The following is a 26173-nucleotide window of genomic DNA, read 5'->3' on the forward strand; positions in this document are numbered from 1 at the left end:
TGAGGCTGTGACCTCTGGTCCTCGACTCTCCCGCTAAAGGAAGCTCGGGATTGGAATTAAATGCAGCACAGAATTCCCTTCCAGCTCAATGAGGTACGCCACAGGCAGATGGTGGAGACTGTTTTAGGAAAAGGATACAGTCTTTAATGGAGGCATTAGGCCGGGACCCGCAGCCTGGAGTTGATCTGCAGCCGCCTGGGCCTAGAGTTCTCTCTACGGCGGGGCCTAGCTTTGGATCCACAGCCTGGGCCTGGAGTTGATCCGCAGCAGCCTGGGCCTAGAGTTCTCTCTACGGCAGGGCCTAGCCTTGGATCCACAGCCTGGGCCTCGAGTTGATCTGCAGCAGCCTGGGCCTAGAGTTCTCTCTACAGCGAGGCCTAGCCTTGGATCCACAGCCTGGGCATGGAGTTGATCTGCAGCCGCCTGGGCCTAGAGTTCTCTCTACGGCAGGGCCTAGCTTTGGATCCACAGCCAGGGCCTGGAGTTGATCCGCAGCAGCCTGGGCCTACAGTTCTCTCTGCGGCAGGACAGGCCTTGGATCCACAGCCTGGGTCTGGAGTTGCACAGCTGGCCTTTCCCCTCTGCCTTTAGTCTCCCAGCCTTGGCCCCCAGGGGGGGAGGGAAGGTGGCGGGGGGAGGGTGAAGGTGGCGGGGGGGAGGAGGGAAGGGGGAAGGTGGTGGGGGGGAGAGTGATGGAAATGGGTTTTAAGGACGAGGGGTACTATTAGGTCCATGAGGCTGAGGTTGGGAAGGAAGGGGAGGGATTGAGGCACGAGACCAGAAACTTACTGTTTATAAATACGCATAGGCATAATAGGCTTGATATTGAATCGGGTGGAAGAAAACAGGCCGAAGAGTATCCAAAAGATCAAGCCGAGTAATAACAGGAGATAGGTTCTTTTAAAAAATATATATATTTTTTAAATATAAAAAAAAAATAGGTGCAGGAGTAGGCCATTCGGCCCTTCGAGCCTGCAGTTTAAAAAGAGCGCCAAAAGGAAGCTAGTACTCAATTTGAAAAGTCCGGGAGCAGAGCAAGGACGCCCGTTGGCTGAGCAGAAAAGTAAGTGCTAATTACAGTTGAACAGGCAGTTTAAAAAGAGCGCCAAAAGGAAGCTAGTGGTCAATTTGAAAAGTCCGGGAGCAGAGCAAGGACGCCCGTTGGCTGAGCAGAAAAGTAAGTGCTAATTACAGTTGAACAGGCAGTTTAAAAAGCGCGCCAAAAGGAAGCTAGTAGTCAATTTGAAAAGTCCGGGAGCAGAGCAAGGACGCCCGTTGGCTGAGAAGAAAAGTAAGTGCTAAGGGGACTAGAGGTAAAAGAGCCATTAGGAGGCAGTGATCACAACATGATAAGTTTTACTCTGCAAATGGAAAGGCAGAAGGGAAAATCGGAAGTGTCGGTATTACAGTATAGCAAAGGGGATTACAGAGGCATGAGGCAGGAGCTGGCCAAAATTGATTGGAAGGAGGCCCTAGCAGGGAAGACGGTAGAACAGCAATGGCAGGTATTCCTGGGAATAATGCAGAGGTTGCAGGATCAATTTATTCCAAAGAGGTGGAAAGACTCTAAGGGGAGTAAGAGACACCTGTGGCTGACAAGGGAAGTCAGGGACAGCATAAAAATTAAGGAGAGGAAGTATAACATAGCAAAGAAGAGTGGGAAGACAGAGGATTGGGACTCTTTTAAAGAGCAACAAAAGTTAACTAAAAAGGCAATACGGGGAGAAAAGATGAGGTACGAGGGTAAACTAGCCAATAATATAAAGGAGGATAGCAAAAGTTTTTTTAGGTACGTGAAGAGGAAAAAAATAGTCAAGGCAAATGTGGGTCCCTTGAAGACAGAAGCAGGGGAATTTATTATGGGGAACAAAGAAATGGCAGACGAGTTAAACCGTTACTTTGGATCTGTCTTCACTGAGGAAGATACACACAATCTCCCAAATGTTCTAGGGGCCGGAGAACCTAGGGTGATGGAGGAACTGAAGGAAATCGACATTAGGCAGGAAATGGTTTTGGGTAGACTGATGGGACTGAAGGCTGATAAATCCCCAGGGCCTGATGGTCTGCATCCCAGAGTACTTAAGGAGGTGGCTCTAGAAATAGTGGAAGCATTGGAGATCATTTTTCAATGTTCTATAGATTCAGGATCAGTTCCTGTGGATTGGAGGATAGCAAATGTTATCCCACTTTTTAAGAAAGGAGGGAGAGAGAAAACGGGTAATTATAGACCAGTTAGTCTGACATCAGTGGTGGGGAAGATGCTGGAGTCAATTATAAAAGACGAAATTGCTGAGCATTTGGATAGCAGTAACGGGATCATTCCGAGTCAGCATGGATTTACGAAGGGGAAATCATGCTTGACAAATCTACTGGAATTTTTTGAGGATGTAACTAGGAAAATTGACAAGGGAGAGTCAGTGGATGTGGTGTACCTCGACTTTCAGAAAGCCTTCGACAAGGTCCCACATAGGAGATTAGTGGGCAAAATTACGGCACATGGTATTGGGGGTAGGGTACTGACATGGATAGAAAATTGGTTGACAGACAGAAAGCAAAGAGTGGGGATAAATGGGTCCCTTTCGGAATGGCAGGCAGTGACCAGTGGGGTACCGCAAGGTTCGGTGCTGGGACCCCAGCTATTTACGATATACATTAATGACTTAGACGAAGGGATTAAAAGTACCATTAGCAAATTTGCAGATGATACTAAGTTGGGGGGTAGTGTGAATTGTGAGGAAGATGCAATAAGGCTGCAGGGTGACTTGGACAGGTTGTGTGAGTGGGCGGATACATGGCAGATGCAGTTTAATGTAGGTAAGTGTGAGGTTATTCACTTTGGAAGTAAGAATAGAAAGGCAGATTATTATCTGAATGGTGTCAAGTTAGGAGGAGGGGGAGTTCAACGAGATCTGGGTGTCCTAGTGCATCAGTCAATGAAAGGAAGCATGCAGGTTCAGCAGGCAGTGAAGAAAGCCAATGGAATGTTGGCCTTCGTAACAAGAGGAGTTGAGTATAGGAGCAAAGAGGTCCTTCTACAGTTGTACCGGGCCCTGGTGAGACCGCACCTGGAGTACTGTGTGCAGTTTTGGTCTCCAAATTTGAGGAAGGATATTCTTGCTATGGAGGGCGTGCAGCGTAGGTTCACTAGGTTAATTCCCGGAATGGCGGGACTGTCGTATGTTGAAAGGCTGGAGCGATTGGGCTTGTATACACTGGAATTTAGAAGGATGAGGGGGGATCTTATTGAAACATATAAGATAATTAGGGGATTGGACACATTAGAGGCAGATAACATGTTCCCAATGTTGGGGGAGTCCAGAACAAGGGGCCACAGTTTGAGAATAAGGGGTAGGCCATTTAGAACGGAGATGAGGAAGAACTTTTTCAGTCAGAGGGTGGTGAAGGTGTGGAATTCTCTGCCTCAGAAGGCAGTGGAGGCCAGTTCGTTGGATGCTTTCAAGAGAGAGCTGGATAGAGCTCTTAAGGATAGCGGAGTGAGGGGGTATGGGGAGAAGGCAGGAACGGGGTACTGATTGAGAGTGATCAGCCATGATCGCATTGAATGGCGGTGCTGGCTCGAAGGGCTGAATGGCCTACTCCTGCACCTATTGTCTATTGTCTATTGTCTATTGTTGTGGTCTCACCAATGCCCTGTACAACTGCAGCAGAACCTCCCTGCTCCTATACTCAAATCCCCTCGCTATGAATGCCAACATACCATTCGCTTTCTTCACTGCCTGGTGCACCTGCATGCCTACTTTCAATGACTGATGTACCACGACACCCAGGTATCGTTGCATCTCCCTTCTCCTAATCGGCCATCATTCAGATAATAGTCTGCTTTCCTGTTCTTGCCACCAAAGTGGATAACCTCACATTTATCCACATTATACTGCACCTGCCATGCATTTGCCCACTCACCTAACCTATCCAAGTCACGTTGCAGCCTCCTAGCATCCTCCGCACAGCTAACACTGCCCCCCCCGGCTTCGTGTCATCCGCAAACTTGGAGATGTTCAACAGCTGAGGTGTGGCCAGGAGTTTGCGTAAGAATCAAACATGATGCTTAAATTAAGAATAATGTTATTGAGCTTCAAATATTCCCCAGATAGAGGAAAAACATAGACATGTAACACAGTGTGCGGCAGCAAACAAAGACAGTTGTGTCAATGTCCCTGCGCTTAACCTGCAAGATTTCAGTTTTATTTACTATCAAAGGGTGCAAATAGTGAACTCCTCAAACACAAAGTGCACCCCATGTTATAGAGAATGATGGCAAGTCGATAGTTCTCCGTCGATGTGCCGGACAATAAGCTCTTTATCCAACTTTGTGGGGAATCTCGACCCGAAACGTCACCCATTCTCTCTCCTAGATGCTGCCTGACCTGCTGAGTTACTCCAGCATTTTGTGATACCTTCGATTTGTACCAGCATCTGGTTATTTTCCTACGCCACTCTGACTTGGTACTCACTGTCTTTTTAAGCGATAGTGGGAGAAAGTGATAGACAATAGGTGCAGGAGGAGGCCATTCGGCCCTTCGAGCCCGCACAGCCATTCAATATGATCATGGCTGATCATTCTCAATCAGTACCCCATTCCTGCCTTCTCCCCATACCCCCTGACTCCGCTATCCTTAAGAGCTCTATCTAGCTCTCTGTTGAATGCATTCAGAGAATTGGCCTCCACTGCCTTCTGAGGCAGAAAATTCCACAGATTCACAACTCTCTGACTGAAAAAGTTTTTCCTCATCTCAGTTCTAAATGGCCTACCCCTTATTCTTAAACTGTGGCCCCTTGTTCTGGACTCCCCCAACATTGGGAACATGTTTCCTGCCTCTAACGTGTCCAACCCCTTAATAATCATATACGTTTCGATAAGATCTCCTCTCATCCTTCTACATTCCAGTGTATGCAAGCCTAGTCGCTCCAATCTTTCAACATATGATAGTCTCGCCATTTCGGGAATTAACCTAGTAAACCTACGTTGCATGCCCTCAATAGCAAGAATATCCTTCCTCAAATTTGGAGACCAAAACTGCACACAGTACTCCAGGTGCGGTCTCACTAGGGCCCTGTACAACTGCAGAAGGACCTCTTTGCACCTATACTCATCTGATGATGTTTCTTGCAGCTCCCCAGTGATTTAACGGGTTGAGCTCAGGGGTGACCGCGCTTTTGCGGTTGCAGCTCCTAGACTGTGGAACAGCATCCCTCTCCCCATCAGTACTGCCCCCTCCATCGACTCCTTTACGTCCAGGCTCAAAACCTATTTTTACACCCTAGCGTTTGAGGCCCTCTGAGGGGGCGCTGTGAACTGTTTACATATGTGCTGTTATGTTTGTTTGCCATTGTATGTTCGTTTCTTAGTACCTGAACTGATGTACAGCATTTTGGTCAATGTGGGTTGCTTTTAAATGTGCTATGCAAATAAAATTGACTTGACTTGACTGTTATGCTTGTGTGCCATTGTATGTTAGGGGAGTCCAGTACAAGGGGCAACAGTTTAAGAATAAGGGGTAGGCCATTTAGAATGGAGATGAAGAAAAACCTTTTCAGTCAGAGTTGTGAATCTGTGGGATTCTCTGCCTCAGAAGGCAGTGGAGGCCAATTCTCTGAATGCATTCAAGAGAGAGCTCGATAGAGCTCTTAAGGAAAGCGGAGTCAGGGGGTATGGGGAGAAGGCAGGAACGGGGTACTGATTGAGAATGATCAGCCATGATCACATTGAATGGCGGTGCTGGCTCGAAGGGCCGAATGGCCTCCTCCTGCAACTATTGTCTATTGCCCATTGTATGTTCGTTCTTAGTACCTGAACAGATGTACAGCACTTTGGTCAACGTGGGTTGTTTTTAAATGTGCTATACAAATAAAAAATGACCTGGCTTGACTAAATGTACCGAGTGTTGACCACTGATTGCAAGACGTGATGCACACGACACAACCCACCCTGTCCCGGCACCTTCAATAGACAATAGGTGCAGGAGGAGGCCATTCAGCCCTTCGAGCCTGTACGCACCACCATTCAATGTGATCACGGCTGATCATTCTCAATCAGTACCCCGTTCCTGCCTTCTCCCCAAACCCCCGACTCCGCTATCCTTAAGAGCTCTATCCAGCTCTCTCTTGAATGCATTCAGAGAATTGGCCTCCACTGCCTTCTGAGGCAGAGAATTCCACAGATTCTCAACTCTCTGACTGAAAAGGTTTTTCTTCATCTCTGTTCTAAATGGCCTACCCCTTATTCTTAAACTGTGGCCCCTTGTACTGGACTTCCCCAACATTATCATATCATATATATACAGCCGGAAACAGGCCTTTTCGGCCCTCCAAGTCCGTGCCGCCCAGTGATCCCATTAACACTATCCTACACCCACTAGGGACAATTTTTACATTTACATTTACCCAGCCAATTAACCTACATACCTGGGAACATGTTTCCTGCCTCTAACGTGTCCAACCCCTTAATAATCTTATACGTTTCGATAAGATCCCCTCTCATCCTTCTATATTCCAGTGTATACAAGCCTAGTCGCTCCAGTCTTTCAACATACGACAGTCCCGCCATTCTGGGGATTAACCTGGTGACCCTACGCTGCACGGCCTCAATAACAAGAATATCCTTCCTCACATTTCAGTGAAAGGCCCGCCCGCCATCGAGCGACCAATCAAGCCGTTAATGAACGTTTAAACAAAAAACACGCGCCCACAATTCAATATAATCGGTGGTTTCCCCGATGATTATTCACCGTGAACGATCTGGACGAACAAACCTCAACGACGTTCTTCAGTTGACGGCCCCGGCCCGCTGCGTCATGGCGGCTCGGCGAAGTGCGCGTGCGCGCCCGCCTCTGGGCAGCAGCCCCCAACGCGTCATGCGGGATGTGCGCGTGCGCGCCTTTGGGCAGCCGCCCCCAGCTGCGTCATGCGGGATGTGCGCATGCGCGCCTCTGGGCAGCCCCCTCGCGTCATGCGGGATGTGTGCGTGCGCGCGCCACGAGCAGCGGCCCACACCTTCGGGATGCGCGTGCGCGCGCCCCGAGCAGCAGCCCCCACCTTCGGGATGCGCGTGCGTGCGCCGGGGAGGAGAAGGAGGAGGAAGTAAAGCTGTACCAGCACCAATAGTAGCAGCGCTACCGCAGCACCGCAGCCCCCACCTGCGGGACGTGGGTGTGTGTGTGTCGGGGAGGACAACGTCAACAACATCATAACCAACACGAACAGTAACAGGAACAGGAGCAATCAGCAGCCCCCACCTGCGGGATGTGTGAGTGTGTGTGAGGCACGCGTGAAATAAATGAGCAACATCATCAGCGGGAACAATAACTGCAGAAGGAACAGTAGCAATCAGCAGCACCGCGACGACCCTCAGCCTCACACGACACCGATCCCAACAACAACACAACTCCCCGCCCCATTCTGCACGATGTGTGTGTCTGTGTCCCAATAGACAATGGACAATAGATGCAGGAGTAGGCCATTCAGCCCTTCGAGCCAGCACCGCCATTCAATGCGATCATGGCTGATCACTCTCAATCAGTACCCCGTTCCTGCCTTCTCCCCAAACCCCCTCACTCCGCTATCTTTAAGAGCTCAATCCAGCTCTCTCTTGAAAGCATCCAACGAACTGGCCTCCACTGCCTTCTGAGGCAGCGAATTCCACACCATCACCACTCTCTGACTGAAAAAGTTCTTCCTCATCTCCGTTCTAAATGGCCTACCACTTATTCTTAAACTGTGGCCCTTGTTCTGGACTCCCCCAACATTGGGAACATGTTTCCTGCCTCTAATGTGTCCAATCCCCTAATTATCTTATATGTTTCAATAAGATCCCCCCTCATCCTTCTAAATTCCAGTTTATACAAGCCCAATCGCTCCAGTCCTTCAACAGTCCCGCCATTCCGGGAATTAACCTAGTGAACCTAGGCTGCACGCCCTCCATAGCAAGAATATCCTTCCTCAAATTTGGAGACCAAAACTGCACACAGTACTCCAGGTGCGGTCTCATCAGGGCCCGGTACAACTGTAGAAGGACCTCTTTGCTCCTATACTCAACTCCTCTTGTTATGAAGGCCAACATTCCATTGACTTTCTTCACTGCCTGCTGTACCTTCATGCTTCCTTTCATTGACTGATGCACTAGGACACCCAGATCTCGTTGAACTCCCCCTCCTCCTAACTTGACACCATTCAGATAATAATCTGCCTTTCTATTCTTACTTCCAAAGTGAATAACCTCACACTTATCTACATTAAACTGCATCTGCCATGTATCCGCCCACTCACACAACCTGTCCAAGTCACCCTGCAGCCTTATTGCATCTCCCGGTGGGCAGAACATAGAAAATAGGTGCAGGAGTAGGCCATTCGGCCCTTCGAGCCTGCACCGCCATTCAATGTGATCATGGCTGATCATCCAGCTCAGTAGCCTGTACCTGCCTTCTCTCCATACCCCCTGATCCCTTTAGCAAAAAGGGCCACATCTAACTCCCTCTTAAATATAGCCAATGAACTGGCCTCAACTACCTTCTGTGGTAGAGAATTCCACAGACTCACCACTCTCTGTGTGAAGAAATGTTTTCTCATCTCGGTCCTAAAAGACTTCCCCCTTATCCTTAAGCTGTGACCCCTGGTTCTGGACTCCCCCAACATCGGGAACAATCTTCCCGCAACGAACAGATATAAAGCAGCAACATCAACGCAATTCCTGTTCAGTTCACGCTTTTACTACAAACAAGGTAATTATAGAAAAACAAAGTAATTACAAAGTATAAATAACAACGTCGGCCCCTCACTCACTCACGGTTGGGTGTGTGTGGGGTGTGGGGTGTGGGGTGTGGTGGGGGGGTGGGTGTGGGGTGTGGGGTGTGGTGGGGGGGTGTGTGTGGGGTGTGTGTCGGTGTGTGTGTGCGGTGCATGGTGTGTGTGGTGGGTGTCGGTGTGTGGGGTGTCGGTGTGTGGGGTGTCGGTGTGTGGTGGGGTGTCGGTGTGTGGTGGGGTGTCGGTGTGTGGTGGGGTGTCGGTGTGTGGTGGGGTGTCGGTGTGTGTGGGGTGTCGGTGTGTGTGGGGTGTCGGTGTGTGGGGTGTCGGGGTGTGGGGTGAGAAGCAAGTAAAAAATCATCATCATCAGACAGCAGCAACAGCAGCACCGACCACCAACAAAGTAATTACGGAAAAACGCTTTAATTACAAAGTATAAATAACAACGTCGGCCCCTCGCTCGCCCACTCGCTCACTCAGTCGGCGGGGACCACCTGTGCCGATATCGGGAGCTCCGGCAGCGGCACCGGAATGGGTGACGTTTCGGGTCGAGACCCTTCTTCCTCAGTCAGTCAGTCACTCAGTCTGACCAAGCAAGAACCAAGCGCTCGTTCTCACCTTCCACCCCACCAGCCAGCGGATCCAACAAATCATCCGCCAACATTTCCGTCACCAACAACGGGACCCCACCACTGGCCATATCTTCCCATCCCCTCCCCTCTCTGCGTTCCGCAGAGACCGTTCCCTCCGTAACTCCCTGGTCCGCTCGCCCCTTTCTACCCAAAACACCGACCCAGGCAGCAGGGGGCGGACCCAGCTAGCAGGGGGCGGACCCGGCCAGCAGGGGGCGGACCCGGCCAGCAGGGGGCGGACCCGGCCAGCAGGGGGCGGACCCGGCCAGCAGGGGGCGGACCCAGGCAGCATGGGGCGGACCCGGCCAGCAGGGGGCGGACCCGGGCAGCAGCCAGCAGGGCTCAATCACTCACTCACTCACCCACCCACCCACTCACTCACTCTCAAGATTCAAGATTCAAGATTCAAGATAGCTTTATTTGTCATCCAACACTGGACGAAATTCAGTCACCCACAGTCCAACAACAAAAGCATTAAACAAGCATCAAAACCACACAACCCCAAAAAACCCCCAAAACACAGTCCAACAATAAAAGCATTAAATAGGCATTCAAATTACACAACCCCAAAACCCCCAAAACACAGTCCAACAATAAAAGCATCAAATAGGCACTCAAATTACCCAACCCCAAAAACACACAAAAAAAGAAACATCCATCAAAGAAACATCCATCACAGTGAGTCTCCTCCAGTCCTCTCCTCACTGTGATGGAAGGCAACAATGTCTTTCCCTTCTCCTGCTGTCCTCGCCCGCAGTCAGGTTGTTGTGGTTGCAGGCCGCACCGGACGGTCCACAGCGGGCCAAGCCCAACTCACCCACCCACTCACTCACTCTCTCTCTCACTCACTCACCCACCCACTCACTCACTCTCTCTCTCACTCACTCACCCACCCACCCACTCAGTGCCCAAGCTGGATTGTCAGAGACAGCGCTCCTGTTCAGTTGCAGCGACGTTACCTGAGGCTGAGGCCGTGCTGGCGGTCGGGTCCGGTCCGGTGTTGTGTCGGGTCCGGTAATGTCCTCCCTTCTCTCCTTTTTCCCTCCCTTTTCCCTTTTCCCATTTCTCTCCCTTTTCCCATTTCTCTCCCTTTTCCCTTTTCCCATTTCTCTCACTTTTCCCATTTCTCTCCCTTTTCCCATTTCTCTCCCTTTTCCCATTTCTCTCCCTTTTCCCATTTCTCTCCCTTTTCCCATTTCTCTCCCTTTTCCCATTTTTTTCCCTTTTCCCATTTTTTCCCCTTTTCCCATTTTTCCCCTTTTCTCTCCCTTTTCTCTATCCCGCTTCAGCAGGGAGTTTCTCCACAGCCTGGAGTGGGTCGCCAGACGTGACCAGACGTGACCGGGACCGGGACACCGCCAGGATGCGGCGCTCTCTCTGCACTGCTGTACCTGCTGGCAGGTAGAGACATGGGGGAGGGGGAGAGATGGGGGGGGGAGAGAGAGGGTTGGGGGAAAGAGATGGGGGAGAGACAGAGAGATGGGGGGAGAGACAGAGAGATGGGGGGAGAGAGGGAAAGATGGGGGAGAGAGAGAAAGATGGGGGAGAGAGGGAAAGATTGGGGAGAGAGGGAAAGAGATGGGGAGAGAGGGAAAGAGATGGGGAGATAGGGAAAGAGATGGGGGAGAGAGATGGGGGATAGATGGGGAGAGGGAAAGATGGGGAAGAGGGGGAAAGAGATGGGGGAGAGAGAGCAAGAGATGGGGGAGAGATAGGGAGAGGGAGAGAGAGAGAATGCGAGCTGCTGTCCACAGAGTTGGGAGTGGGCAATTGTCAGTCAAACACTGTACTGGGGTAACTCAACGGGTCGGGCCACATCTGTGGAGAGAAGGAATGGGTGACTTTTCGGGTCGAGACCCTTCTCTGAAGAACCAGAAACGTCACCCATTCCTTCTCTCCACAGATGCTGCCTGACCCGCTGAGTTACTTCAGCACTCTGTGAAACGTCACCTATCCATGTTCTCCACAGATGCTGCCTGACCCGCTGAGTTAGCCCAGCATTTTGTGTCTACATTCATCAGTGAAAATGTCATTTAGCTTAGTGATACGGCGCAGAAACAGGCCCTTCGGCCCACCGCGTACGCAGCGACCAGCGATCAGGCCGCACTAACACTGCCCTACACACACAAGGGACAATCTATAATTTTACAGAAGCCAATTAACCTACGCTCTCCATGTCCTGGATAACTTCCGGTTCCCAGGCCCCCACTCCCTCATTTTCACCATGGATGTCCAGTCACTGTACACCTCCATCCCCCACAAGGATGGTCTCGAAGCCCTCCGTTTCTTCCTTGACCGTAGAACCAGCCAATCCCCATCGACCAACACTCTCCTCCGCCTAGCAGAGCTGGTTCTTACCCTCAACAACTTCTCCTTTGACTCCTCCCACTTCCTCCAAACCAGAGGCGTAGCTATGGGCACTCGCATGGGCCCTAGCTACGCCTGCCTCTTTGTCGGGTACATCGAACAATCCCTGTTCCAGACGTACATTGGCCCCATCCCCGAACTCTACCTCCGCTACATCGACGACTGCATTGGTGCTACCTCTTGCACCCATGCAGAACTCACTGACTTCATACACTTCACCTCCAATTTCCATCCTGCCCTTACATATACCTGGACTATCTCTGACATCTCCCTCCCGTTTCTGGACCTCACCATCTCCATCACAGGAGACAGACTAGTGACGGACATTTACTACAAGCCCACCGACTCGCACAGCTATCTGGACTACACTTCTTCCCACCCGGTCCCCTGCAAAAAGTCTATCACCTACTCCCAATTCCTCCGTCTACGCCGCATCTGCGCCCGGGATGAGATGTTTCAGACTAGGGCTTCCGAGATGTCCTCGTTCTTCAGAAAACGGGGCTTCCCCTCCTCCATTATAGATGAGGCTCTCACTAGGGTCTCTTCTACATCCCGCAGCTCCGCTCTTGCTCCCCCTCCCCCCACTCGCAACAAGGACAGGATCCCCCTCATTCTCACCTTCCACCCCACCAGCCAGCGGATCCAACATATCATCCACCAACATTTCCGTCACCTACAACGGGACCCCACCACTGGCCATATGTTCCCATCCCCTCCCCTCTCTGCGTTCCGCAGAGACGTTCCCTCCGTAACTCCCTGGTCCACTCGTCCCTTCCTACCCAAACCACCCCAACCCCGGGCACTTTCCCTTGCAACTGCACGAGATGCAACACCTGTCCCTTTACCTCCCCCCTCAACTCCATCAAAGGACCCAAACAGTCTTTCCAGGTGAGACAGAGGTTCACCTGCACCTCCTCCAACCTCATCTATTGCATCCGCTGCTCTAGATGTCAACTTATTTATATCGGCCAAACCAAGCACAGGCTCGGCGATCGCTTCGCTGAACACCTGCACTCGGTCCGCATTAACGCAACTGATCTCCCGGTGGCCCAGCACTTTAACTCCCCCTCCCATTCCCAGTCTGACCTCTCTGTCATGGGCCTCCTCTAGTGCCATAGTGAGGCCCGCCGGAAATTGGAGGAGCAGCACCTCATATTTCGCCTGGGCAGTTTGCAGCCCGGTGGTATGAACGTCGACTTCTCCAACTTCAAAAAGCTCCTCTGTCCCTCCCTTCCCCTCCTCCTTCCCAGATCTCCCTCTATCTTCCTGTCTCCACCTATATCCTTCCTTTGTCCCACCCCCGACAACAGTCTGAAGAAGGGTCTCGACCCGAAACGTCACCCATTCCTTCTCTCCCGAGATGCTGCCTGACCTGCTGAGTTACTCCAGCATTTTGTGAATAAATCGATTTGTACCAGCATCTGCAGTTATTTTCTTAACCTACAAGCCTGTCGGTCTTGAGAGGTTTGGAGGGAAGAGTGTCGGTCTAAAGAAAGCAAACTCAATGCTAGCATTTATTTCAAGAGGGCTTGTGTACAAAATCAGGGGGTGTTATTCTGAGGCTCTACAAGGCACTGGTCAGGCCCCATTTGAAATATTGTCAGCAATTTTCGCTGCACTCGCTGGAGTTTAGAAGAATGAGGGGGGACCTCATTGAAACTTCACCGAATAGTGAAAGACCCGGATAGGGTGGATGTGGGGAGGATGTTTCCACTAGTGGGAGAGTCTAGGACCAGAGGGCACAGCCTCAGAATTAAAGGATGTTCGTTCAGGAAGGAGATGAGGAGGAATTTCTTTAATCAGAGGGTGGTGAATCTGTGGGATTCTTTGCCACAGACGGCTGTGGAGGCCACAAGTCAGAGGATATTTTTAAGGCAGAGATAGATAAATTGTTGGTCAGTGCTGGTGTCAGGGGTTATGGGGAAAAGGCAGGAGAATGTGGTTGTGAGGGAGAGATAGATCAGGCGTGATTGAATGGCTCGATGGGCAGAATGGCCCAATTCTACACCTATCACTTATGACCTAAACCGGAGAGGCCGGAGAAAACCCACGCAGGTCACGGGGAGAACGTACAGATTCCACGCAGACAGCACCCGTGGTCAGGATCGAACCCTGGTCTCTGGTGCTGTAAGGCAGCAGCTCTACCACTGTGCCACCATAGTGCTGGAGTAACTTAGCGGGTCGGGCAGCATCTGTGGAGAAAAGGAATAGATGATGTTTTGAGTCGAGAACCTTCTTCAGACTGACTCTCATATCCATACCCCTCCCTGCAGCTTCACATTTCACTACTCTCCTCATCTGACCCCCTTTCTGACTCCTTTCACCTTTCGCCTCACCTTTTCATGAATTAATGAATAAGTTGATGAATGAATGAATAAGTTTATCGGCCAAGTACTGATTGAGAATGATCAGCCATGATCACATTGAATGGCGGTGCTGGCTCGAAGGGACGAATGGCCTCCTCCTGCACCTATTGTCTATTGTCTATAAATCTGTGCAGGAGAAGGCAATATGGCCCTTCGAGTCAGCACCGCAATTCATTGTAATCATAGCTGATCATCCACAATCAGTAACCTGTGCCTGCATTCTCCCCATATCCCTTGATTCCACCAGCCTCTAGAGCTCTATCTAAATCTCTTTTAAATTCATTCAGTGAATTGGCCTCCACTATCTTCTGTGGCAGAGAATGCCACAAATTCACAACTCTCTGGGTGAAAAAGTTCCTTCTCACCTCAGTTTTAAATGTCCTCCCCTTTATTCTTAGACTGTGGCCCCTGGTTCTGGACTCCCCCAACGTAGGGAACATTTTTTCTGTATCGAGATTATCCAGTAGGAGGTAGTTGGGAAGGGACTATCACAACGTTAACGAAGTAGTTGGACAGATACATGGATAGGGCAGGTTTGGAGGGATATGGGCCAAACGCGGGCACTGCAGGTCGGTTGAAGAACCCAATGGTTGTGGGGGAGGAGCTGGGAATGGGAGCTATAATGAACCTGTCGGTTTAGTTGATGGTCACATCGAACAAGATCAGTCCCTTCAGCCCACATTAGACTACGCAATGCCTCTCCCTTATGTGCCTCTACCCCCACTCCAGCAGCGCGTTCCAGGCACCCACCACCCTGTGTAATAAAACATGACCCGCACATCTCCTTGAAACTTGCCCCCACTGAGCTAAAATCCATGTCGTCCCGTCAGAGCCGAGAAGGAAGGGGGGCGGCGCGGGGGCGCCTGCTGCCTCGTGCGGCGGGACCTGGTTCGCCGCTGCGGGGAAATATAGACTGTTCCATAAACTTCTCGCAACTTTGGTGGCCCCAGAAACGTGGCGACTCTCTCTGTTCAGCCTGGGGGAGGTCTGTATTTTACCGGATTTCATGCAAAAGCAAAGCATTTCACGGTCCCATGGTTCATGTGACAATCGAGTATAATTGGCTCATTGAGTTGAATTCATGTTTGCACATGAGACTGTTAAATGAAACAACAGTGTTTGCTGTGGATATAATATCATTGTGCAGCCTAATATAATGAACAATTCAAGAAGGGAAACACTGATGTGTTTAGTTTAAGGGAATTAAATTTACCCGCAGCTTGTTGCATCTAACATCCAGTTGCTGGTCAGGGCTGTGATTGACGGGGCTGAGCTCCGCCTCCCCACAGCCGTGCCCCGATACTGCAAGGGTTCAGCAGCTGCGCGAAAGGGAACGCGTTTTGAACCAGGAAGTGGCGGAGTTAGAATGGCTTCGAGAGACCAGGTCGAGAGTTTAACGGAGGAGATAGTTTGTCCCATCTGCCTGGATTTCTTCACCGATCCGGTTATACTGGAGTGCGGGCACAACTTCTGCCGCTCCTGTATCACACAGAGTTGGGACAGGGAGGAGAGAAACTCCTGCCCGGAATGTAGAGAGGAGTTTACAGACCGCACCCTCAGGGTAAATCGGGCCTTGGCGAGACTGGCTGAGAAAGCTCGAACACTGAGCCTGAATCGGGAAATAATTCCAGAGAAGGAAAGTAAACCTCACTGCGAGGAACATCAGGAAGAACTGAAGCTGTTTTGTGAAACTGATAAGAAGCTGATCTGTGTGATTTGTGCAGGTGGGCGGGAACACAGAGACCACCGCTTCATGCTGGTCGATGAAGCTGCTGAAAACTACAAGGTAAAAGCAAACAGATTTTGATCGCATCATTGTTTAATTCTTATGTGTATGAAGAATCTGCAGATGCTGGTTAAAACCAAAGATAGACACAAAACGCACGAGTAACTCAGCGTCTCTGGAGAGAAAGATTGTCAGTCTGAAGAAGGGTCTCGACCCCGAAACGTCACCCATTCCTTCTCTCCAGAGATGCTGCCTGACCCACTGAGTTACTCCTGGTTATTTTCTTACGCTGAGTTACACCAGCATTTTTAGTCTATTATTATTTAATTCTGTCTTTATAGTGTAACACTTTTATTCTCTGATTTTCAAACACAATCGCAGGGTCAGGTGAAATCTTCCATCCAGTCTCTCACAAAATACAAATCTGAGATCCAGCAAATGGAGCAGCAACAGAAAGAGAAGATTTCTGGAGTTCTGGTGAGGCTTTTAAGTTTCGATTTCCTGATCTTGTGCAGGTTTGATCACTGTGACGCGTGTAATAACAGGGCAGCGCAGTGACACAAGTAGTGCTGCTCTCTCCTAGTTCTGGTGAGCGGGTTCGATCCTGACCTCGGGCGCTGCCCGTGTGGTTCACGCCTTCTCCCTGTGACCGCGGCGGATTCCTTCCACGTCCCCAACAAAGATACTAGAGGAGCAAAATGAACCACTCTGTCTAAATTGCGTCCACTGAAGTGTAGTACGTAACATCATTTTAGTAAAACCCACCTCTCGCTGTGTAACCAGTGTTGTGGGGGAACAGTATGTGTGATGATCCCATCAAAGTACAGAAAATATCTCATCTATCAACCCACATTTTATTGTTATTTTTATTTTAAAATGTTTTCCCCCTGCTAAATTTCTCTGGTTTTATTTTCTTACTGTTTCTGCCCAAGTCCATCCCATCTTTCCTCCCCAGTCCCCTCTTTTGTGCAGTTTCCCTTGTATTGCTCAAACACACACTCAGCACAAATTTAACTTATATATATATATATGTATAGATATGAATGTGTGTTTGTTTGTGTGTGAGATGCAAGATGGAGATAAATAGATCTCAAAGTTCCTTCTTGTGGATCAGAAGCAACTTTGATTTAAAGCAACGCTCTATTTCTCTTTTCATCTTATTTTTCAAATGATGTACATAAACCATAAAGGCGATTCAAACTTTATGGTATATATGTGACTAGACATATATCTATGTATATATATATATATATATACATAGATATATATCTAGTGATTTCCTCTAATTATTTGTTTAGCAACCTTTTTACTTTCAATCTCTCTCTCTCTCTCTTTTTCTCTGTACCCAATATGTACAAATATATATACAAATATAAAATCAGTCATTCACACACTTCTCAGCGCATGGTTCTCCCTCTCATGATCACTGTTCTCTCACATACATTTCATTAGGGCCTACCCGTACACATTCGCAATCAGTGACATCAAACTTATTTCCAGAAATCCTAATATTGTGAATAAAATAACTATGAACACATATTAAGATATTTTTCCATTATTTTCATTCTACATTAGTGTAATAAAATGTAATGCATACATACCTACACTTATACAGAAGTGCTAGCTTTAGACATGAATAATGTACATTACCACCATAGTTTAGTTTTGAATTTAACATATAATTGAGGGGGTCGGTGCAATATAGTGCTAACCCTCAGTTTTGTGAAAAATGAGTTACAGGCATTGACACGATACTTACCCTCTACCCTACAACCTGTAAAAAAATCATATTTAAATTTAACCGATAAGTTGGTCAAATAACATAGGCACCTTCTAGGTTTTGTTGTGATTAATGGATTTTTTAAATGTGAATATCTCATAACGATACATTTGTGGGTTAGCAGTATATTGCACCCCCTTCAATTTTACATCATTCAAAAATGAATTTCATAAAACAAGGATAACACCTTTTATTTCTGTCATTCATGGTAAGTTTTACATCATTTTGTGTGCAAGATATACAGGGTTGCACTGTTTCACATATCAGCTAACCAATGAAATGAACATGTCCTGATTTATACCAGCACTTCACCTTCCCTCCTTTGTCTGAAGAAGGGTCCCAACATGAAACATCACCCATCCTTTTTCTCCAGAGATGCTGCCTGACCCGGTGACTTACTCCATCACTGTGTCTATTTGAATTGGATTCGTGCTGTGTACCACATCAGGCAGCATTGGTCATTTTAGTGGCTGTCAAGGATTTTTAACTAATCAATTCACCAATTCAAATTTTCTTGGCTCTAAGTATAAAGTTAAATGTCTTTTTGATTATATTGTGGATACAGTCGAGTTCTATTGTTTGCAAATGCCTAATCTCTGCTTCCATGACTTTTTAAATCAAACCAAAAGAGATACAGCTCGTGGAGGTGAAAATAAAATTAACAGAGAAAGCAAAGAAGAACAGTTCATTAAATATGATCAATTGGCCTGATACAGATAGAGTGGATCTCTAGTGCAAATATTCAATCAGTAACATCCAAATTTTAAAGATCACGGAGCAGCAACTCCAAGAAATAGTTATAGATGTCAACTATCAACGCATCCAAGAAGTTGAACAAAAATAATTGTTTGCCAACATTTTATATACGAAGAAAAGTTGTAAACACAGCCCAGTCTGGCACACAGAATCTGCTTACAAAAATGTCGCTGAAATTTACCCATGGCCTACTACAGTTTTTAGAGTCGGGTGGTCTATCTTGCTCCTCTAGTATCTTTGGTCCCCAATACACGCTGGTTCAATGGTCAATCGGTGAATGTAAATTATCCCTGCGAATGTGGGTGGTGGGCGGATGAATGAGAATTAATGGGTACGTGAAAAGGAATAGGCAGCAGGGAATTAAAGCCATAAGGAACGGGAGTAAAACGGGGCCATTCGGCCCATCACATCTACAGCACCATTCAATCATGGCTGACCTACCTCTCCTTCCAGACCACATTCTCATGCCTTCTCCCCATAATCTCTGACACCTGTACTAATGAAGAATCTAGCTATCTTTGCCTTAAAAATATCCATAGCCTTCTGTGGCAAACAATTCCACAGATTCACCACCCTCTGACTAAAGAAATTTCTATCTTCCTAAAAGAATGTCCTTTAATTCCGAGACTTTGACTTTGAGTCCTGGATTCTCCCATTAATGGAAATATCCTCTCCACATCCATTCTATCCAAATCTTTCACTATTCTGTATGTTTCAATTAGGTCCCCCTCATTCTCTGAAACTTCAGCGGGTGCAGGCCCAGTGCTGACAAACGATCATCATAGGTTAACGTACTCATTCCTGGGATCATTCTTGTAAACCTCCTCTGGACTCTCTCTAGAGCCAGCACATCTTTCCAAAGATATGGTGCCCAATATTGCTCACAATATTACAAATGCGGCCTTACCAGCGCCTTAAGGAGCCTCAACATTACATCCCTAGTTTTGTATACAAGCCCTCTTGAAATAAATGCTGGCACAGAGTTTGCTTTCCTTACTATCGATTCGACTTGCAGATTAACGTTTTGGGAATCCAACACCAGCACTCCCAAGTCCATTTGCACCTCCGTTTTCTGGATTCTCACCCCATCTGGATTCTCACCTATGCTTTATTCCTACTCTAAAAATGCATGACTCCACACTTTGAGATATTGATGAAATATTGAGCTTCACCTTTCATTTCACAGGAACAGTCACACAACCTTCAGTCCAAGATCACATCCCAGTTTGCTGAACAGCACCAGATTCTCACTGAGAAAGAGCAGCGTGTACTGGCAGATATCCGGGAGGACGAGAAGAAGATTCTAAATGTAATGGAGAAAAATCTTCGAGAAATTGAAGAGAATTTAAATTCCATTCAGGAGGAACTCTGTAAGTTGCAGCAGCAGATGGATCAAAAGGACAGTGTGGTGTTTCTGAAGGTGAGGGGTTACACTACAGTCTGGTGAAGTGAAAGTGCAGTCACAAAATGGTGGGTGACATTTCTGAAATAAATGCTGCATTTACCAGTAATTGAGAACTGGGTAAATGTTTCATCTGTTCCAGTTGTTGTTGTTCCCAAACTAATTGGCCTCCCACATAATCTATGGGATCTCAGGACTGCCTGGCCGGAATGTAGAGAGGAGTTTGTATTCTGTAGAGTTCAAAACTACGACGGCTGATTCTATATCTGATCCTAAGGAACACGAATGAACAGAGGGCAGTAAATTTCTGGGATTCTCCAACCCACAGACTCTGAGAGGTTTAACTTGTTAGACGTATTTATAACAGAGGAAGATACATTTTTGAAAATTTGGGGATCTGAAATCAAAGGGAATGGGACAAAGCGGAGGCGTTCAGTCCTGGGCTAGATCAGCCATGACCACATTGTGGGGGTTAACATTGAAATCTAGAACGTGGCGCACACAGCAGATTGATCATCCATATCAATAGAAAATAGGTGCAGGGGGAGGCCATTCGGCCCTTCGAGCCAGCACCGCCATTCAATGTGATCATGGCTGATCATTCTCAATCAGTAACCCGTTCCTGCCTTCTCCCCATACCCCCTGTCTCCGCTATCCTTAAGAGCTCTATCTAGCTCTCTCTTGAATGCATTCAGAGAATTGGCCTCCGGTCTCCCAGGTTCTACACACCGCTCTCTCTCATCTGGACAACCAGGGGGGCTATGTGAGGATGCTGTTCATTGACTTTAGTTCAGCATTCAACACAATAGTCCCCAGCAGACTGGTTGAGAAGCTGCTGGAACTGGGGCTTAGCACCCCTCTGTGTACCTGGGTCCTGGACTTTCTCACCGCCAGGCCCCAAGTGGTCAGGATGGGGGAACACACATCTAGCTCCCTTACCCTGAACATAGGATCCCCCCAGGGCTGCGTCCTTAGCCCCCTACTGTACTCCCTGTACACACATGACTGTGGGGCCAGGTTCAGCTCAAACTCCATCATCAAGTTTGCTGATGACACTGTGGTGGTGGGCCGGATCTCCAACAATGATGAGAAGGCCTACCGGGAGGAGGTGGCTGATCTGGCACTCTGGTGTCAGGACAATAGCCTCCTCTTGAATGTCACTAAAACGAAGGAGCTGATTGTGGACTTCAGAAGGGCTAAACATCCAAGGACGTACACGCCACTGGAGATAAATGGGTCTACTGTGGATAGGGTGAGCAGTTTTAAATACTTGGGAGTCCGCATCACAGAGGATCTGACGTGGGCAACGCACATTGCCGCACTGGTGGGTAAGGCAAAGCAGCGCCTTTACCACGTTAGACAACTGAGGAAATTCAGAGTGTCTCTGAGGATCCTTCATTGCATCTACTCTGGGGCTGTAGAGAGCATCCTGTCCGGCAACATTACAGGCTGGTTTGGGAACAGCTCTGCCCAGACAGGATGGCCCTGCAGAGAGTAGTGCGTTCGGCAGAACGCACCATGGGAACTACACTCGTCCCCCTGCAGGACCTATACATCAGGAGGTGCAGATCCAGAGCAAGCAAGATCATGAGGGACCCCTACCACCCCAGTAACGGACTGTTCCAGATGCTACGATCAGGCAAACGCCTCCGCTGTCACGCTGTGAAAATGGAGAGGATGAGACGGAGTTTCTTCCCACAGGCCATCAGGACTGTCAACTTTTATAACCCCAGAGACTAAATTTTTGTCTACACTATAGTAACTTATTAACTTTATTTATATGCTGTAACTGTAATTCTTTTTTGTGCACAATCCGCAGACACTTCCACTTTCATTTCACTGCACATCGTGTATGTGCATGTAACAAATAAATTTGACTTGACTTGACTTGACACTGCCTTCTGAGGCAGAGAATTCCACAGATTCACAACTCTCTGACTGAAAAAGTTTTTCCTGATCTCAGTTCTAAATGGCCTACCCCTTATTCTTAAACTGTGCCCCTTGTTCTGGACTCCCCCAACATTGGGAACATGTTTTCTGCCTCTATAACGTGTCCAACTCCTTAATAATCTTATACATTTCGATAAGATCTCCTCTCATCCTTCTAAATTCCAGTGTATACAAGCCTAGTCGCTCCAGTCTTTCAACATATGATAGTCCCGCCATTCAAGGATTTAACCTATTAAACCTACGCTGCATGCCCTCAATAGCAAGAATATCCTTTCTTAAGTTTGGAGACCAAAACTGCACACAGTACTCCAGGTGCGGTCTCACCAGGGCCCTGTACAACTGCAGAAGGACCTATTTGCTCCTATACTCGACTCCTCTTGTTATGAAGGCCAACATTCCATTGGCTTTCTTCACTACCTGCTGTACCTGCGTGCTTCCGTTCAGTGACTGATGTACTAGGACACCCAGATCTCGTTGTACGTCCCCTTTTCCTAACTTGACACCATCAGCAGTGGGTGGTCACCTTGGGGGAATTTGCTCTGTTTGTTTTACCCACCTTTGTTCACCAAGAAAGACATCCCATTCTACATCATAGACCATTCAGCCCATCTTATCCAGTCAAGATTTCTGCTCCACTCAACATCCCTCCCATCTACTCACCACACCTGGTAACAATACCTTGAATACCAGGAGTGCTCACGTATTTATCCTGCTTGCCCTTAAATTATCTCTGCTGTTGGCTTCAGTCCCTCCAATGCAAGTGAGGTCCATGTTCTCATGACTGCATTCCTTTCAGTATTTATTGAAGACCACGTTACATTTCAGCATTGATTTTTGCTCCCCCATCAATTAGAGATATTTCATCCCCCCCCCCATTTAAATCCATCGCTAAACTTAAATTCTATCTTATCATTCCTGACATCTTCACCAGATTAAATCCCACGACCTGCCCAGTCTTTGCATTGAGCTCCACCCTCCTTGTGCTTTTCCACATCGTTCTACATCTATAAGGCAATATCAGCTTTCTATCTGCATGGCTGCGGCGATAAGAGTTGGGAAATGGGAATTATCAGAGGGTTGTAGAAATGTGGAGAAATTCCCGCTGTCAGGATGAGGATGGAACATCTCAGTCAATTGAGATGTGTGTTTTATTTCTTTCAGGAGGAAGCCGGTCACAAGCGAAGGTAGGACATGCTCTTTGATGGAAACATTATAAGTTTTTGTGGAACAACTCAAAACATTTCTGATGCTCAGTTGATAAACAGCTGTTAAATATTCGCAGGGTTCGTGATGAAGCCAAACCATTGTCGGTGGTAGACGTTGCCTTGCCAATTGAAAAGTTTAATTGCCCTGTTTCATTGAACACAGCATTTAAACAAACATCTGATGACTTCAAGCAAGGTAAAGCTTATACCTTTTCCATTGTTCTTGTTCCTGACACCTTTAAGTAATAGGTGCAAGAAGGAACTGCAGACGCGTGTTTAAATCGAAGGAAGGCACAAAATTCTGGAATAACTCAGCGAGACAGGCAGCATCACTGTAGAGAAGGTAAGGGTGACTTTTCGGGTCGAGACTCTTCTTCAGTCTGAAGAAGGGTCTCGAACTAAAACATCACACATTCCTTCTCTCCAGAAATGCTGCTTGTCCCTCTGAGTTACTCCAGCATTTTGTGTCTACCTTCAATTGTGTCTATCTTTAAGTAATACTTAGATGCAAAGATTAATGGTATTTTGGACTGAAGGGAAATTGAAGATTTGATCTCCCACCAAGCTCATCTGCTGGGAACCATCACAGTCAGAGCTTTGTAGCACAGCAACAGGCCCTTTGACTCGACTCGACCATGCCAACCAAGCTAGCCCCACTTGCCTGAGTCTGCCTCATATCCTTACCAGTCTACCTTATCCACGTATCTACCCAATTCTCTGTGAACTGTTGTAATTGTACCTTCCTCGACCACTTCCTCTCAGATCGTTCCACATCTACACTACCCACCAACTGAAAACCCTGCTCCTCAGGTCCTTTTTATTGTTTCCACTCTCATCTTAAACTGATGCACTCGAGGTTTAGACTCTCCGACCTTGGGTAAAGTATTGTGGCTAATCACCTTATCTGTGCATCTTATACACATCCATAATGTCACTCTGACAGGCTCCGATGAAAAAATATCCCAGTCTGAATAGTCTGTTCCAGGAATGAGTAGATTAACCTATGATGAGCGTTTGTCGGCATTGGGCCTGTACTCGCTGGAGTTTAGAAGAATGAGGGGGGACCTCATTGAAAAATACAGAATAGAGAAAGGCTTGGATAGAATGGACGTGGAGAGGATGTTTCCATTAGTGAGAGAGTCTAGGACTGGAGGACATAGCCTCAGAATTAAAGGATGTTCTTATCGGAAGGAGATGAGGGGAAATGTTTTTAATCAGAGGGTGGTGAATTTGTGGAATTCATTGCCACAGGTGGCTGTGGAGGCCAAGTCGGTGGATATTTTTAAGGCAGAGACAACTGGATTCTTGATTAGTACAGGCGTCAGAGGTTATGGGGAGAAAGCAGGAGAATGGGGTTAGGAGGGAGAGATAGATCAGCCATGATTGAATGGTGGAGTAGACTTGATGGGCAGAATGGCATAATTCTAATACTTTCACTTATGACATTATGACATTCTGACTATCCAACTTCACCTGATAACACAGCCCTTCAGACCTGATGATGTAAATCCTTTTGCACCCACTCCAGTTGACTAACAAACCCACCCTTCCCTCTGTCACAAACAACAGAGGAGCAGGTAATCTGGCCCCTCGTGTCTACCCCCTTTCACTGTGATCATGACGACCCGACCACACACCTTTGCCTCCTCTAACCTCAATATCAAACTGCTCCGATCTGCCTCCATATCTGAATAGCCCGCTTCATTCCCCCATCCCCACCGCAATCTCCCAATCCTCCTCACTCTCCGCACTCGTCCTTCCCGTCCACCCTCCCCCACCTCACGAAATTCCCCTCTCCATCCCTGGATTAAAAACTCCGGGAGAGATGACTGTTGTCCACCCGATGTGGTTGTGGGTGAAACCCCGGGCAGGGTTTCAGTTGTCCGCCCGCCTGTCCCCCGGTCCCGGGGCCGCGCTGCCCGAGTCTCCCCCCGACCCCCGGGGACTCTCTGATTCTCTGCTTCTCCCCCCAGTCTCCGTCACCCTGGATGTGGAAACAGCGCATGCGCGGCTCGAGGTGTCTGAGGATCGGAAGAGGGTGAGACGGACCGGGACCCGGAGGAGTCTCCCTGACACCGGGAAGAGGTTTACAGTCAGGCCGTGTGTGCTGGGATCGGAGGGATTCACATCGGGGAGACATTACTGGGAGGTGGAGGTGGCGGGGAGTGAGCGCTGGTGTCTGGGAGTCGCCGCAGAGTCTGTGGAGAGGAAGGGAAATGTCACAGTGACCCCGGAGACTGGAGTCTGGAGCATCTGGCGGGGGCTGGGTGACAAGTTTGATGCATTCACCTCCCCTCCATCCCGTCTCCCCGCTCGTCCCATCCCCGGGAGGGTGGGAGTTTATCTCAGTTACGAGTCCGGGACAGTTTCATTTTACGACGCGGACACCAAGTCCCATCTCCACACCTTCACTGGGAATAAATTCACGGAGAAACTTTATCCATTTTTCTGGCTTTGGGATGAAGGTCAGTGGGTGAGAATCTGCTCCGGTTCCGCTCCGGGTGTGTAAAAGGGTCGGGTCCCGGGACCGGCGTCAGGAGCGGGGCTCAGGGGCTGTGGGGCAGAAACCCGGTGGACAACAGGTCGGCGCTGAACGGCTCCCATTTAATCCCCAAATTCCGCGTCGTAAAAAAACCCCAGTGAGCGCGGAAATAAAACCAGGGGGAATGTAAATGTGGGAAGAGAGAAATAAACAGCAAGTGGAATCAGAGCTGTCGATCCGTTCATTTTAACGCGCGAACCGCGTCCGGCAACGGAACAGAAATTACTTTTGTGAAAATATTTTTTAAATGTAATGGGATTGGACCCTTCTGGTCAAAAGTCGTTACGGTATTATTAACTCCGTTCAATGACTAGTTCAATGTAATAGATACAGTTCATGTTACTTCAGTGATTTGGAAAATGTACACAACCATTGACACACACGACAAGCTAATTGAAAGATCACGTTTATTTGAATGATGTGCATTGTTGCTTCCAATACTGTAATTGAAATAAACTCAAAATTACTTGGACTGTACAGATTGCTTTTGAATTCTTTTGAAATCTACTGAACGGGGAGACCGCAGTTTAGTTTGCTTCAGTTTAGATTGGAGATACAACAGCCCAGGAGCTGTTGGAGAGGAGGGAGCGGCTGGTGCAGCGTCCGGGCGGTAAGTTTAAAAAGGAGCGCGAAGCCCTTGCTTACCAGAGGCCCAGGAGCCGTTCTGCAATGTTCCATTTGAAAAAGTAG

General features: G+C 48.2%; 2 protein-coding genes across 2 annotated transcripts in view; both read left to right on the forward strand.

Annotated features, from left to right (window-relative positions):
* LOC144603025 (nuclear factor 7, brain-like) overlaps positions 1-26173 on the forward strand; it is a 424775-nt gene that overhangs the window by 233615 nt on the left and 164987 nt on the right. The gene's annotated exons all lie outside the window — the stretch shown is intronic.
* On the forward strand, positions 15489-25668 carry LOC144603024 (zinc-binding protein A33-like). The gene is made up of 6 exons (XM_078416151.1): positions 15489-15908; positions 16230-16325; positions 19571-19804; positions 22898-22920; positions 23019-23137; positions 24915-25668. Exons 1-6 carry the CDS (start codon positions 15489-15491, stop codon positions 25448-25450), a joined length of 1428 nt encoding a protein of 475 aa, XP_078272277.1. The 3' UTR covers positions 25451-25668.

Source organism: Rhinoraja longicauda, chromosome 19 (assembly GCF_053455715.1).
Source record: "Rhinoraja longicauda isolate Sanriku21f chromosome 19, sRhiLon1.1, whole genome shotgun sequence".
Taxonomy (NCBI): domain Eukaryota; kingdom Metazoa; phylum Chordata; class Chondrichthyes; order Rajiformes; family Arhynchobatidae; genus Rhinoraja; species Rhinoraja longicauda.